Source organism: Carassius carassius, chromosome 18 (assembly GCF_963082965.1).
Source record: "Carassius carassius chromosome 18, fCarCar2.1, whole genome shotgun sequence".
In the NCBI taxonomy this organism is placed as follows: Eukaryota; Metazoa; Chordata; class Actinopteri; order Cypriniformes; family Cyprinidae; genus Carassius; species Carassius carassius.
Window position 1 is genome coordinate 19,496,565 of NC_081772.1, and position 16,880 is coordinate 19,513,444.

General features: G+C 38.0%; 1 protein-coding gene across 2 annotated transcripts in view; it reads right to left on the reverse strand.

Moving 5' to 3' along the window:
* Positions 1-221: 221 nt before the first annotated feature.
* Positions 222-16,880, reverse strand: part of plpp3 (phospholipid phosphatase 3) — a 43,211-nt gene continuing 26,552 nt past the window's right edge. For both annotated transcript variants that reach the window (XM_059498934.1, XM_059498933.1), the window contains exons 4-6: positions 15,592-15,649; positions 8,722-8,898; positions 222-1,530 (exon numbers count right to left, since the gene is read on the reverse strand). In XM_059498934.1, the coding sequence (XP_059354917.1) occupies positions 1,402-1,530; positions 8,722-8,898; positions 15,592-15,649 (364 nt within the window). In that variant the 3' untranslated portion in view covers positions 222-1,401. The remainder of the gene's footprint in view (positions 1,531-8,721; positions 8,899-15,591; positions 15,650-16,880) is intronic.

The following is a 16,880-nucleotide window of genomic DNA, read 5'->3' on the forward strand; positions in this document are numbered from 1 at the left end:
GAGAGAAATAAAACGGTTTGTTGAAATGATAGGACGGACTATACAATGGGAGGGATGTGCAACACATTTAGAGCTTGAGTTGTGTTGTATGGATGTGTTCTCTGTAATAGTCAGGCATACTGTACAGTTATTAGTGGGGACAGTAGACATCATCACGGTAGGAAAAGGCAATTGGAAAAAGAAAAAACAAAAAAAGTCCACAGTTTTCTTAAGTTTCTTCACATGTTATTGGTCCACTGCATCAGGGCCGAGTGCGGAAACACACTTACAAACACACACAAACGGGACACAGCTTCCTGCCGAGGGACCCCACATCCCTTTTCGGGGCAGTTTGACTGGTGCAAGGACAGACATTGGGCACAGGTGGCATTCTGGGTAAAAACACACAACTAGAGTTGAGTGATTATGCAGTGGGACGGGAAAGAGGTCAAACCAGCCAGCGGAAGAAGCTCGTTCCCGGTTCCCCAAAAAATAAAAAATAGGCCAGTGCGGTCAGTGGGAGTCAATCCCGGTAACCATGGTGACGAGACACACAAACACTCCTCGACGTCTAACCCTGCCCCCTGCATTCGCTCTGACCAATCAGAAGATAGCCAGATGGCACGGCTCAGCCACGCCCCCATAATTCGGGCAGGGATGGGCGTTGGCCATCGTGAAATCATTATCTAAAATAAAAATCTATTTATCGAAGAAAAAAAGTTGTGTAAACCCACCCACCCGCTATTTAAAACCCTTTAAAATGCATTCTCCAAAAGTTAGGCCACTGTTCAGGTAGCTAAGATCAGCTTTGATGGCTCTTCTGGGTAAATATAATCTTGTCTACAGACCTTCTTCAAGCTTCTCAAAGCTACACTTTTCAGATAGCGAGTGGTGACGTTTAATGAACTTTGATATAGTGCTATAAGTTATTCTTATATCGTTTATATATCTGTGCTGATTACATCGCAGGTAAAACTAATCATTCCTATTAATAAGGAATTTGTTGATCTATAAAAGGCCATAGAGACAAGAGAAAGAGATGGCCGGAAGGAGAAAAGCGCTGGTCACGTGACCAGCCTCACATTCACTTTCTTCTTCCTTTCGTTGGTGTTCATTAATGCATTCTGTGTATTACTTTCGTCAATGGAGCGGAATTCATTCTCAAAAAAATTCTAAGTGAGAAATCGCTTTTTTGTTAGCTGTTTGTCTGATTGGCCTTTCGAATCGGGCTCTAGGATAGTGAGGTCATTATAATGAGAGTCAATAGGATTGTCTCTGTCCTGTCCCTACATTCTACTGTCAGATGAGAGAGAGGAGACGTCAGCTAGGCCGAAGCTCCTCTGTCACAGGTGGCTGTTCTGGTTTCTTCAGGGGATTGTGAAGGATGGGGAGATTGCAAACGGATCCTCCCGTTCCCCGCTTCTACACCATGTTGTGATGGTTGTTCCTCTCTATGATGTCAGAAGAGGGGAGGAGCTCTTTCTTGATTGGCGAGGGAGGTGGAGTGGCAGTCTTGGCTTTAGGTTTGAAGAGATCCGATACATAAAAGGCCTACAAGAAGAAAGGGGAAAAAATTAGCTTACTTCACAACCAAACTCTTTCCAGGATGTAAATCAAGGATAGGATTGACTGATTCATACTTCAGGAGAAATTCAAGAGCTAATGGCATTCAAGGAAATTAAGTTTTCTTCAAGTTGTCTTAAAATTGTATTTATTCATTAAGTTTTATTTAGAAAGAATGTATTAAATTCATATTAATATCACTATTCAAAAGATTGTGGTTGGTAAGATTTGTTAATCTTTTTGAAAGAAGTCTGTTATGCACACCAAGGCTGTATTTATTTGATTAAAAAATACAGGGGGAAAAAGTAATGAATAAAACAGTAATATTAAAAACCATAACCGTTTTCAGTTAAAACATTTTTTATATATATTACTTAACATTTTAAGGAAGGCATTTTTTAAAACAAATGTAAAAGTTTTTACTGTCACTTTTGATTAATTTAATGACTTTGGCAAAAAAAAATAAATAAATAAAAAAAAATAAAAAGTAGTGTATATTAAAATACTAAGAAATATATTATTTATATCAATTATTTTATTTAGAAATTAACATTTTAATAGATAATAGTAATGCTCTATAAGACCTTTAAACTTAAACTATTTTTATTATATATATATATAATATATATATATATATATATATATATATATATATATATATATATACACACACACACACACATACACACACACACACACACACACACACACACACACACACACACACAGTTATTATTATTATTTTTAATTTAATTTTTATTTATTTAACTCAATTTCTAATTGCAACTCTAGACCCCATTTGGTACCTAAATTCAAACTGAATTAAAATTCAAGAATTGAATTGGAATTTAAAAAAATAATTAATTCAGTTCAATTCAGTAGTGGAAATCCTGTATGATCCTGTAATGAAAACTGTAAAAACTTCCTTAAAATGCACAAACAGGGTTTGAACAACTGCGAAAGTCACAAGTCTAAAAAAGCATCATTAATAAAAACCAATATTTTTTTTTTTTACTTTCCCCCTATTATGGTTATTCAGATACATATTCAGAAGCATTGTTGCATGTTAAATGTCAAATGATATAAAGGCTGGTAATCCATCGCCGGTGACATACGGATGTGTATGAGGTCACACACTGATAAGAGCGGCCAACTTACAACACACATGCCTTAAAAAAGCATTGAGTCAGTAGTTAAGATAAAGAGGAAACCCCTCAGTTATTTTGTTTCTGTCTTGACTGAGGGACTAAAGTCATTAGTAATGATCTCATTTGGCGTGGGAAGAACTTTTTTTTATCAAGGAAAGATGCCCGTCAACCCTCTCTTTACATCCTAATGACATCACGGGCAAAAAAGGGAAACTGAGGGAGGAGATGAGAGGAAGTGTGCCCTTGGCATAAGACAAGCCTTGCACCCAACGGATTTACAAAGAGCTGAAAATATACAAGTCTAATTCACAGGCATTTCATGCTAAAGAAGGGATGCTTTCACTGTAATGTGGGAAGAAGAGAGGCCTATGGGATATTTAGCCGTCTACACACCATGAATGTTACTGAAGCATGTAGAACAGCTGAGCTGGACAGCGGCATGGAATCACCGATTCCAGAAAGCCTGCCAATGTTTAAACACACACTATTTATGAGTGTGTGAAGAGTATGGGGCTAGTGTGTGACAGGAAAAGAGGTCAGTGTTTGGGGTAGCTAACAGCTAAATTGTCCTGACATGTTTCAGGAGCTGCTGTCAGCCGGAACGGCATACTGCCCTTGGGCAATGCCAAGGGAGAAGAAAAAGCACACACAGGCTTACACACAGAGTTAAAAAAAGAGGGTTTTCCTATTTGATTATGCGAGTGACAGGCTTGAGCAATTAAGATGTGACTATCAACAGGTTCGTGTGTGTGGAAAGAGATAGAAATTGAACAGAAAGCCTCGGAGAGGCCATCAGGGTTTTGGAATCATCTTTCCAGCAGCTGTCTCTTGCATATCCTTTCAGTGAAGGACGTTGTGCTCACATACAAAGAGAGCTTTATCCAAAGGTTACAGTGGATGAGTTCATCTTATAGGGCCTCCTGCGACCGTCTTCTGGCCATATGAGTGAAAGTACGCCAGAAAGATCATGACATTTCCAGAGTGACCTTTACATTGCGCTGCAATGACATCAGGAAACTGGATCTAGAACCTTCAATTATGAAGGATTTCATTATAAGACCAAGTTTGCCACTTGACAAGGCCAACCGATTTATTGGTTTATAATTTAAATACTTTAAAACATTTGCTTACAAAATGCTATTGTGCTTTATTTATTTATTTTTTTTAAATAAATGTCACTTGGTTTGATATTTTTTATACAAATAATGCATATTTGTATATGTAATGCTTCTAAATAAAGTGTAACTTTTTAAGAGAAAAAAAATGCAAGTTTTGTTACTATGTATGGTGAGAAACTGTTAAAGAGATTAACATCACTTTATATGTAATTTTACAAATGTATGGTTTCTGCAAGTAAAAACTGAATTACGGTATAATTTGCATTATTATAATCGATTATTCCCTTGAAATTGTAATTGCGATTATGAATTAAGATTATCACCGTTTATATTGAATGATGTTTATAACATTGTTTAATACAACTGCATGCCATATTTTTATATGAAAATAAACAAGCTGAAAACACTAATAAACTCTGAAAACTTTTAGTGCTTTTCTGTAGTATTAAACCTCAAATATCAACTATACATAAGATTGGTTTCCTCTTTAAATTATTTTTTTAAAAAGTACAAATATGAATGGAATTATAATGTTATACTAAAATTAAAATAATGGGAAAAACCCTTAAGATAACATGTAGAAACAAATGCATCTTAAGCACATAGAATAACATAAGTGGACTCTTGAATAATTGACACTTTCAACAATTATGTAAATTGTGGCATCCATAATTGTAATCGATAATTAAAAACAATTAAATGACACTCTCAGAGTGATGCATAACATATTACTTTATTTTACATAAAAGTTTTTTCACATTTTGAATATAATGTATGTATATTAGGGTGTTTGGTGGCTTTTACCGCCTGTTTTATCGTTTTTTTTTTTAGTGTACATAAGTGTCTAGATATTTTGAATCCACTGTATGTGACTTAGACTAATGCAATTTATTCATAGAATATACACATTCAACGCTATATTTTCAGAAAATTCACTCAATATTTGATTGTAAGACAAGATAATGGGCAAACCTCTCCATATTTGCAATTTGTGTGTAATTATGTGCTATCACATATACCATCAACTGCAGGCATGCATTCAGCCATATTGTCCAGCACTACTCAAGAATCATCTTGTACAATAGGCTTTTTGATGCACTACAACATCTGACCTGTAATCACAGGCTGCCAATGAACCTGTGTCACGGGGTGAGTGTTTCCTGTGCTACGGCCCTCTGTCTGAAAGTGTTCTTCTACAGCAAACCCACTCCATTGTGTACGAATGCTCAGTCAGCACTAGGAAGCTGTTTTGCGTGTTTGTCTAAGCCTGTGTGTGTGTGTGTTGACCTTATTGTGGTTCCACTAACTGGGAGAAGAATTAAGATGCACCTTTAGGGTCTGTTACTGCTGCATATTCCATTCTAATGTACAATTATTGATTCAAAAAAAAAAAAAAACATTTTCCATGATCATTCTACACCATTTCTCAGACAGTTACATTTAAAGCGAGACTGAAAAATATATTGTGTTTTTGCTACTGTACCTTTAAGAAATCTACTATATGTAAATGACTCACTTATGATTGGCCATGTTAAAGTACTCATGGATGTGATGGGACACCCATTGTTAGACTGGAGAGAGAACTTTGTGTTTCTGACCAAAATTAAACAAGATCAAATTGTGTTTTCTAAGACACATTCTCTTTAAACTGTAACATATGTGAAAATACCAAGGTGTCAAGTTGCCTAATTTACTATTTTAGCCTCCATCTCTGTATTATATTTTATTAAAGTGGTTTGAGATCATCTCATGGCAAACACACTGCTTCACTAACTGCTCCACCCAGCACTGTCTCATACACATTCCCTTAATCAGACAAGAAATGACAAGACTCAAAAAGATAATCATAATGTGTAAATATTTTTGTATCCCAAAGTTGGAAGGGCACACTATCTCGATCTAAACTAATCTGAGATGAACCTCACTTCTGCCACTGACACAGCTTTTTAATGACGGCTTTATAGACTTGGGATTCAGCAGGTTCATAGACGACATGTCTGGGTGTGTGCACATGTGTGGTCTTCCATTGGTTTGGGTGCGCCTGATCCTAAAAGTGCCAAACACAGCACATGATTATGTGTGAGAGTGTCTTGCTTATGTTATGCGAGTGACTTCAATTGTAGTTTCAGGCCCTGAGCCACATCTGCATGATAATTGTGGAGCCCAAGTTGTGTTTTGGCTGCTTCGCTCTCCAGCGTAACATTAGTGAAGTTTAATAACACCATTAAAATTTCCATTCTTCTTACACACAACCACACTATTTTCGGTTTAAGATGGCCTCCATAGCTACATGGAGAGTGCTTTGGCAGCCAATGGAAAAAAAAAAGAAAAAAAAAAAAGAGTCAAACTCTGGCCTGACATATGGGAAGGAGTGATAGGATATCGGGACAACCATCTTGCCACCCAAGCCAGATCAGAAGCACTTTGCTGCGTGGCGTTATCGCAGGAGGAACTGGAGTCCTGAATATTGAACATGACCCTTTGTGCTCTTGAGTAATGGTGGGATACTGTTAACCAGGAATTGACAGAGAAAGAGAGAGTGGGAAGAGGAAAAAGCTGTTTGAGAGCAGGCATCCAGCTGTTTCCCACCTTGTCTAGTCCTGCAGGAAACACCTCTGCAACAGAGCCTTACAAGCAGCCAACCTCTCACACTCTATCTATGTCAGCACCTTAGAAAGTGGGCTGTGTTTGATGAGATGAACACCACTCTCCAACAGGAAGGATCGGAGGATGTGGCCACAGTCAACAGTCCAGAAAAGACAAAGAAGGAAAATGCGGTTTCTGAAGCCTGAATCTGAGGGGTTTCTTTTAGACATTTAGACATCAGAATTTAAACATAAGCCAGGCTGCCTGATTTCAGCAATCATAATGTTGTAGTGAATCTTACCAAAATTTCTGATACAAACCAGGCCTGTGTATAAGGAATTGAACGTAAGACTTCAGGAGCCTCCTTTTGAGATTGAACGAAACTGAAGGCCTAGTTAACATTGTGCTGCTCGATGTTTTAATTTTTCCTTGCATGATGCATAAGCAGACTGACATTAATTGCTGTTCTGAGATCAGTTCTCTGTGTGCATCGCAGTCTAACTGCACCATGTGAACTGATCTTCTTTAATATGGAACATGCAGTAAGCCTGTAATCGGCTTTTGCAATATGGCCAAAACTCACCAAGACCTGTAACTTTCCACGGTTTCTTTGAAGCCCGCCAGTTGGACACCAACCCAGAGCATTTACATCCTTTAAACATCTTTAAACACAACCCCCTTAAGCAGAAATCAGCACCTACAGCCAAGTTTAGAAGAATTGCTGAACCTCCAAACCATGAACATGGCGACATAACTTTTCTTTTAAAAGACGTGTACCTTGCATTAACTCTATAAGTTCCATCTGAGCTTTGGTCATTAGAGATACTTTAATTGGACCTCTAAAGCGTTCACAGATGGGGAGCGGAACAGATTCCAAATGTAGGCTCGTTAAAAACAAGTACATGGGTGCCTTGATCTGTAGTGAAAACAATATCATTTCTGCTCTCTCTTTTTGTACTTATCTGCTATTTTCTGGTTTTTAACGCTGGGGGGGGGGGGACTTCTCCAGGTTTCATAGACTACTTCCTACACCTTGAACCTGAGGGGCTCAAAGACAATCAAGACCATCAGAAATGGATTGACTGTTTCACTAAAAATGTCCTTCTTTAATAAGGTTATTAAAGGGTTGGCGAAAACCTAAACTGCTCTTGGAAAAACTGAAATGCCAATAAATAGGTACAACTGAACCACACAGCAAATTCAAGGGCTGAAGATTAAATATTTTAGAGGTTCATGATACCAGTAGAGAGATGTTGGGCGAACCATAAAAAGTGTGGCACTGTCACAGCTAATTAGACTGAAGAAAGACACTGCCAGGACATTCTGGGAATTGTAAAGATGAGAAACAACTCAATATCCCAATTTCAACACTAACAATTTAGATTGCTGTTGGAATTAAGATGGGGTAATATCTGGGGGAAGAGGTCTTGGTCTCTTGCTTCCCCCACCATATGGGCCTAAAATCATTGCACCGTCCCCTTACAATGCAACAGATAAATCTCTGTTTTGTTTTTCTGACATTTCTCCCAAAGAGAAAATGCTTTCCCTCTTTGTATGCTCTGCTCCCCTCGACTCAATTTTCCCAAACGCAATCCAACTCAGTAAGCTTTGCTTACAGCAGGGAAAGTCTGGCACCAACAAAAGTGACATGTGCCACAATTATGAAGTGTAAAATGAATATGCTCTGCATTAACAGGAAACAGGTTATGATGCTTCACTCACACTGATGGATGAGCAATTTTGTGGATAGGAGTTAAATAGAGAGGGTGGGGTTTGGAGAACATTGTGGTCTAGTTCAAGATATTCAGATCCCTTTCCGATCTTAAATTCTGTCTTCACTTCATTCAAAAGACACCAGATAAAGTCTGTTCTTAATGGTTCTTTTAACAAGTTATCAGAAAAATCTACCTTTAATTTAAACATACTCGAGGACTATTACTAACTATACAGACAGAAAAAGAAAGCTTTTCATGTTTATAAGTGAAGGGTGGGAAATGGGAAAACATATGCTATATGGTCAGACTTGTTGGGTTGGTAATTGCCAGCATATTTATGAAAGGAATGTTTAATTTGTTCTGGTGTTTACACTGTGTAAAAATGTTTGTTAACCAATATTAAAAAATAAAATAAAATCCAGATGTTGTGATGACAACCAGATCAAGGCCAATGGTTATTATTAAGTGTTGTAAAGTACAAAATTTCCAGATTGGTTTGCATTCCAACCAACAAAACAAATTCAAGATTAAACACAACAGCCTCTTGTCTTCTTAGAGACTTATCATTATTTAAAAAGCCAGAAATGGATTGAAATACAAAGATGTACTCACTATGCAGTAGGCCACCAGGGCTCCTTGGACAAAACCAGCTAAAACATCAGTCGGGTGGTGCTTGTGATCAGAAACGCGTGATAACCCGGTGTAGAAGGCCATCATTAGCAAGGTGAACTGCAGGAGTGGCCTCAGCAGACGGGCTCCTCGCCACGTGAACCGAGACTGCAGGTAGAACTAAAGAAACAGAGATGGAAAGCAATTTAAACAATCTTATACAATTTATACAACTTATGGTTTTATTACATAACAGCTGATACAAGGAAGGTGGAGAAAAAAACATGGGAGGTGGAGCAGAGTGAAAAACCGAGAACCTAAAGAAGCACTGAACACCTAAATCCAAAGACCCCTTTTAGAGTTAGCTTTCTGGGAACAGGAAGACTCATTTGGATAAGAAAACAAATGATTTAGGGTTACAAAGTCTAGTGGAGGATGGGGTCAGGAGGACAAACTCTTGTTGACGCTCTGGCGGCCCATCAGTCCTGAAACCCTTCAAACTGGGTTCAGTCAAGGAGCCTGTACTCATCACCCTCCCTTAATCATCCATCACCAAACGAGAAGGAAAACTTCCATTACGTTCAAAACCACAGCAGACAACAGAAAAAACTCTGAACACACCCTAATACACACAGACAATAACTGATAAACACTGATGCACACACTCAAGATGATTTGTTAGACAAAACAAACAAAAGCAATTTTGGGCTTTGAGCTCCTAAGTGAAGGTGTGTACAAGGTCATGTCTGCTTTCCTGAACAGCTCTCTCCTCACGCCGAAGGCATTGTGTGTGTAGAGAGGAAGGAATCCCTCCCTGAGGATGTTTGGGAGTTGGAGTTTCCTTGCTGGATAAGGTTCTCAGATGATGTGAGGATGGGTGTGCCTGCACAAGTAGACTTGACATCTTTTTGAGAAATTAAATTCTGATAAATGACTGGAGTTCTCTATGGTCAGGTGATGCCATTTGGATTTCAACATATGGCCTGCTGTCTTATGATTTCAATTTATATTGTGGCCCAAAGCAGGAAGTCCTTAAAAATACACTGAAACTAATCTTTCAGCCAATTTTGCCTGAATCAGCAATCGTTTATTCCTCTCACACAAGGTATTTGGGTTTACAGCTGGCTAAAGGGAAGAGCCAGATGTCACAGATGACTGACTGAAATGGAGACAATTGCTTGATTATATAGCTAAAGTTCATCTGAGGCAAAAGATAAATACATAAATTCATACTTGTGTTAATTTCAGTCCAGCTCAGCCACAGTGTTGGCAGTGAAGAGAGATTTTCTAACCAAGCATCTGTAGCTATTTCAACCACACTGGCATTCCTATGCCTAAAAAAGTTCCTGAGGAGAACTTACAAACAAACGTGTCAATAATATCTTTGATCATGCCATGTGAATGCAATGTAATGCTCGACAACCGCAGATCTGTGGCTTGTGGAGATAGAGGTTTGTCTGTCATGACTGCAAACTAAATTACAAAAATTGAACCGATAAATTGGAATTGTTAAAATGTAGAACTGCATGAGTAATCCTTGAGGTTTTCCTTTCCTTTTTTTGTTGATGTTCTTGTTTTGTTATTGCCTTTGTTATCAAGATTTTTCTCTCACGTCACACATGAAAAACTGAGAAAAAAATAATTGTATGTTTACTGTTCGACTTATTTATAAAGGTTTCCAGAAGAAAATAGCAGATTGGTTCTCCAAAATTAAAGAACTGAGCCTTAGAGCCAACAGCTACATTCTCATGCTCGATTTGTCACCAACAGTGAATGTTGTGCAATGAAGCACAATGAGAGGAATGTTATTGTCACTTGACTTTAAAAATCAACAAGTGGACACAACACAAACAAGACAAACAGGGCCTCTGGATAACATCTGGCATAAACTCATTTACAAACGTATATGTTGGACTGTAAGAGGTCATGGAAGGGTGACGTCCGACACACAGGGAGTTCTGCTGACGCTCATCTCTTTAGCTGTAAGCCAGTATGTCTGAGTCTGGAAATGTAGAGATGAGCTCTGTGACTTCTCCAAACTCTAGAAGTGGCTCTGTTCCCCAGGGTGAGAGCGGGGTCCTCTCCACACGTAGGCAACCAAGAGCTGATAAGAACAGCAGAGCCAGAGAACCCTCAGGGCTCAGATACTGTCCATCAAATCTGCCTCTTAGCTTCTTGCTATCAGAGCTCAGATAAGCCAGACGTGCTGCAGACGTTGTGGGGTTTATATGGCTCTCTCATCTCTGTGTTTTTGTGAGTTGGTTGTGGAAGGAATGGCAGACGTTGTGGTCTTAAGATTCTCCAGCGACAAACCGAACTCAAAACACATACACACGCTGTGTGCCCACATGAGAAGTAGCACACTCTTGTGCAGATAACATGCTCCATCCTGCTGACAGTCTCCATCCAGTCCCTCCCTGCAGGCGATCTAGGTGGCACCATAAGAGCTGATATTGAGGTCTCAAATGGGACAATGGAAAATATCCTGGCAGGCTATTAAAGGATTAGTTTTCAAAAACTGTACTAGTTATTCTAGTCATACTAGTCATGTACTAGTCATTCTTTTCACAAGTTTCAAAAAAGGATTTAAATGTCCCACAATGGAGTCCTGAAAGTGGTTTGTATGCCTTGTGCATTATTTTTCTAGTCTTCTGAAGTTATATGATGCATGTAATATAAATGATATGCATCATATACCGTATTTTCCGGACTATAAGTCGCACTTTTTTTCATAGTTTGGCTGGTCCGGCGAATTATAGTCAGGTGCGACTTATTTATCAAAATTAATTTGACATGAACCAAGAGAAATGAACCAAGAGAAAACATTTCCGTCTCCAGCCACGAGAGGGCGCTCTATGCTGCTCAGTGCTCCTGTAGCCTACAATGAGCAGCATAGAGCGCCCTCTCGCGGCTGGAGACGGTAATGTTTTCTCTTGTTTCTAAATAAATGCGACTTATAGTCCAGTGCGATTTATATTGGTTTTTTTCCTCATCATGACGTAATTTTGGACTGATGCGACTTATACTCAGGTGCGACTTATAGTCCGAAAAATACGGTAAATTGAAACTGTCCATCAAATAAAGCATAGCAGTCAAATAAAACAAATTTTATTTCAATCTGTTTCTTACACAAATCTATTGAATTACTTTAGAAGACTCGGAACATATTATCTAACTCATACAGACTCCATTTGATACTTTTTACCTGCTTTTGCATCCTTTTTAAGATTGAAAGATTCAGCCCTATTGTAATGAAAGTTCATTGTAATTGCATAAAAAAAGAGTGACCAGTGCCGTCATCAAGCTTTATCCTTGGGTTCTGTAAACGAAAGTCATAAGGGTTTGGAACAATATGAATAAACCATTCCTTTAAGCCCAACAACTGACTTCTTCAGGTCATATAAGCAGCCACAAAATGGCATGTTCAGTCCAACTTGGGGTGGGAAACAGAAAAAGCAAGAGAGATGTGGTATAATAAATCATATGAGCTTAACCAAATAGGTAAGTGTGAGGAAAACTTGAGAAAAGACAGGTTTTTAATGGCACTGTGCATGGTTTTGTTTGTCATCCTGAAGTGTATTTGCACTTGAATCTTGCCAGTTCTGCCAGAAAACAGTCAAACTTCACAGCTAGAACCTTTTCTATTCTGACCTCAGGTCCAAAAATATTACTGTAAAGCCAATGCAGCCTCACCACATTTCAATGACCACAATGTACAGAGAAATAAGCTTGAAAACAGTAGGTAGATTTGACTGTGAGTGGTTTGTGCTTGTTTCTACTCTGCTCATGGTCTCATGTCATTCACCAACTGTTCTCTGGTCACTACAACTAACTAGAGCATAATGCGTCAACATGCGGTCTGAGAGGTGCAGTGATGCCGCAGCCAAACCAGAACTAACTGGACTAAGGAGGGTGGATTTGCTGCCCACAAAATACTCACATACACTTGCTATCCAGAACACATTGATATGGTGTTCCAACTCAGTGAGCACATGAGGTTGACCAGCTGCTCTAGAGTTAAGCTGCATGGATATTGTGGTTCACTAAGACCCTTAAATAATAAATTTAACCGCATAAATTTATAGTATAGCAGTCAATCTAGGGGACAGAACTCAACTTATTATATTCAAGTATCCTAACCTGACTATGATCTCAATATTAGACCATGATCTAATCAATATCTTATAATTTAGAATATATACAGTACAGACCAAAAGTTTGGACACATCTCTCATTCAAAGAGTTTTCTTTATTTTCATGAATATGAAAATTGTAGTCACACTGAAGGCATCAAGGGCTATTTGACCAAGAAGGAGAGTGATGGGGTGCTGCGCCAGATGACCTGGCCTCCACAGTCACCGGACCTGAACCCAATCGAGATGGTTTAGGGGTGAGCTGGACCGCAGAGTGAAGGCAAAAGGGCCAACAAGTGCTAAGCATCTCTCGGGGAACTCCTTCAAGACTGTTGGAAGACCATTTCAGGTGACTACCTCTTGAAGCTCATCAAGAGAATGCCAAGAGTGTGCAAAGCAGTAATCAAAGCAGAAGGTGGCTACTTTGAAGAACCTAGAATATGACATATTTTCAGTTATTTCACACTTTTTTGTTATGTATATAATTCCATATATAATTCCACATGTGTTAATTCATAGTTTTGATGCCTTCAGTGTGAATCTACAATTTTCATAGTCATGAAAATAAAGAAAACTCTTTGAATGAGAAGGTGTGTCCAAACTTTTGGTCTGTACTGTAATATATATATATATATATATATATATATATATATATATATATATATATATAGGTTGTGCTGCTTAATATTTTTGTGATGTATTTTTTCAGGATTCTTTGCTGATGAATATTAGCTGTTTAAACAACAGAATTTACAAAATAATAATATAATAATGTTTAAAATAATAAAATTGTATTTATTTATTAAATAACATTATTAAATAGACATTTTGTGTAACATTATAAATGACTAAATAAATGTTTTTTTCTTTTTGCATTTTTCACACACATCACTTATAGTTATTGTTGAAAACAATGATCTAACAATCAAAAAGAGGAGTCAAAGTTTTAAAACTAACATTGATCCACTGCACTGGTGAAAGTTTTACTATTTGTTTTTAATTTGGCAGAGTGCCTTAAAAATACAAACCTTAAAAAAAATTTAATTTCTATGTAACCACTATGTTTTTTTTAACAAGGAACACTGAGAGAAAAAAAGCTAAATGAATTTATTAATGCATGTCAGAACAAGTGTGGGTTCTGTTTTGAGTTACTGTGCCAGAATGATTATTGGCGAGAAACAAGACTGTCTAGTTTTGAACTAGGGTCACATTTGTGCAAATAAAAGGTGATCACAAGATTTGTGTGAGCTCTTATTATGACTTCTGTGTCTGACTTATGAAGCATGACAGCTAGACTGAGATAATTACAGGGAGCAAGTCTGGGAAGGGTAACACTCCAGTCAATAAGACTGTATAACTTGATTGTCTACTCAAAGAGCACTTTACTCCACTAGTTTTTCCTGTTCTTCAGATTTTTTTCAGGTCTGTTATTCTGTTTAGCATGCTTTGTGTTTTGATATCTCAGAGCGTTCTCTTTTGGCCTCTCATTTTTAACTCTGAAGGTCAAAAGCAGATGGTAAAATAATTTTAGCGACTCACCCAGTATCTTAACATAATAGTCTATTCACATGTTCACATTTTATAATGGAGTTTGACTACACTTTGGCTTCGGCTGTGACAAATCTGACCAGAGTTTCTGATAACATCTGAACAATTTGCCCCCCAGAGACATTCAGAGGCAAATCCAGGCTTTCAAATCAAGATGATAATTCAGACCCAAAATCGCAAAGTGATTGCATGCTGAAAATCTGTTTTAAAGATATATAGATGGTTTTCCTGAAGAGCTCAGCTTTTTGGGATCATGTTTTTCTGTATGCTTGCTGTTCTACGTGAATAATGATGTGTAATATTGTCTGACATCTCTCTTGCTTTGTGGCTAATCACTATGGTTTAAAATACTGTGGGTCTATGTGTAAAAACGGATTGTTTTAGTCACAAAACACTTAACAGAAACTGCCAGGGGTCTTGTTCTTAATGTACTGTTTCCTTTTGTCTAGGACGAGTTCAGGTCAGGCCCAGCTGTCAAAGTTTTGAGAGCATTAGAACCAAATCTGCGTGAGTTTGAACAGGTTTGTGGCCTTGAACACACACAAACCTGCATATTCTCTACCACCGTCCTAATTTTCTCAAATAATATCTCAAAACACTGAGAATGAACATCTGGCCTTCTCCATTAGCAGAGCGGCTCAATCTCCTGCCATCTGAAAGAGTGAAAGGTGGAGGAGCCCATGGAGATGCTGATGATTTAGATGCAGAAAGAAAGGATTAGAATATTAGAATAAGAGAAGGGAGGAGTGGAGGGCCTTGCGTATGAAAGAGGAAAAAGTTTGAAGCCTTTGAAAGAGGCTTTACATATACAGTGAGAGACTCCTGGAGGCTGAGCGAAATCTGTCTTAGTGTCTATATAAAGCTATTGTATATTGGGGATTCTGCATAATTGGTGTATAAAAGAGTGTGTGACCCATTCAAAAGAGAATAGAAATAAAGCATAAGGAATTAGAGGTAGAATGAAAGACAACTTCAGACAGAAGGGAAGTCTACAAAGCTGTACAAATAAAAACAGGTGGAGTGTGTCCATTCCACAGATGAACAAGGGAAATAAGTTACCCACATTTCAGAGACCCACAGATGAGGGTTAAAGGGTGTTAGAGTTTCCCTGTTTCATACTAAACATAATAGCCGTTTAGTAAATTAACAGAACTGTGGCAGTGTGAGAGCACCACACAGTGTATGTACTTACAGCTAGATACAGCATGGTGTACATCGAAAATGAAGCATGTCCAGAAAAGAAGGATTTCCTGTAGAGAGAAAAAAAGAAAAAACATTTTTGTGTAACATTCAATCAACCATGTGTTTTATTAATAAATATATAAAAACATTCAATTTATTTATTTGTTAAGTTTCTATGAAAAATAAATAAATAATATGTATTAAAAATATTAAACGACCTTTTTTTTTTGAATGTTTTTGAAAGTCTTTAATGCTCACCAAGGCTGCATTTTTTTATACAAAACACAGTAAAAACAGTAATATTGTGAAAAATTATATATAAACAGGTGCTGGTAATATAATTAGAATATCATCAAAAAGTTGATTTATTTCACTTATTCCATTCAAAAAGTGAAACTTGTATATTATATTCATTCATTACACATAGACTGATATATTTCAAATGTTTATGTCTTTTAATTTTGATGTTTATAACTGACAACTAAGGAAAATCTCAAATTCAGTATCTCAGAAAATTAGAATATAACTTAAGACCAATACAAAGAAAGGATTTTTAGAAATCTTGGCCAACTAAAAAGTATGAAAATGAAAACTATGAGCATGTACAGCACTCAATACTTCGTTGGCGCTCCTTTTGCCTGAATTACTGCAGCAATGCAGCGTGGCATGGAGTCGATCAGTCTGTGGCACTGCTCAGGTGTTATGAGAGCCCAGGTTGCTCTGATAGTGGCCTTCAGCTCTTCTGCACTCTTGGGTCTGGCATATCGCATCTTCCTCTTCACAATACCCCATAGATTTTCTATGGGGTTAAGGTCAGGCGAGTTTGCTGACCAATTAAGAACAGGGATACCATGGTCCTTAAACCAGGTACTGGTAGCTTTGGCACTGTGTGCAGATGCCAAGTCCTGTTGGAAAAGGAAATCTGCATCTCCATAAAGTTGGTCAGCAGCAGGAAGCATAAAGTGCTCTAAAACTTCCTGGTATACAGCTGTGTTGACCTTGGACCTCAGAAAACACAGTGGACCAACACCAGCAGATGACATGGCACCGCAAACCATCACTGACTGTGGAAACTTTACACTGGACCTCAAGCAACGTGGATTGTGTGCCTCTCCTCTCTCCCTCCAGACTCTGGGACCCTGATATCCAAAGCAAATGCAAAATTTACTCTCATCAGAGAACAAAACTTTGGACCACTCAGCAGCAGTCCAGTCGAGACGCTTCTGACTCTGTCTGTTGTTCAATAGTGGATTGACAAGGAATGCGACAGCTGAAAGCCATGTCTTGCATATGTCTCTG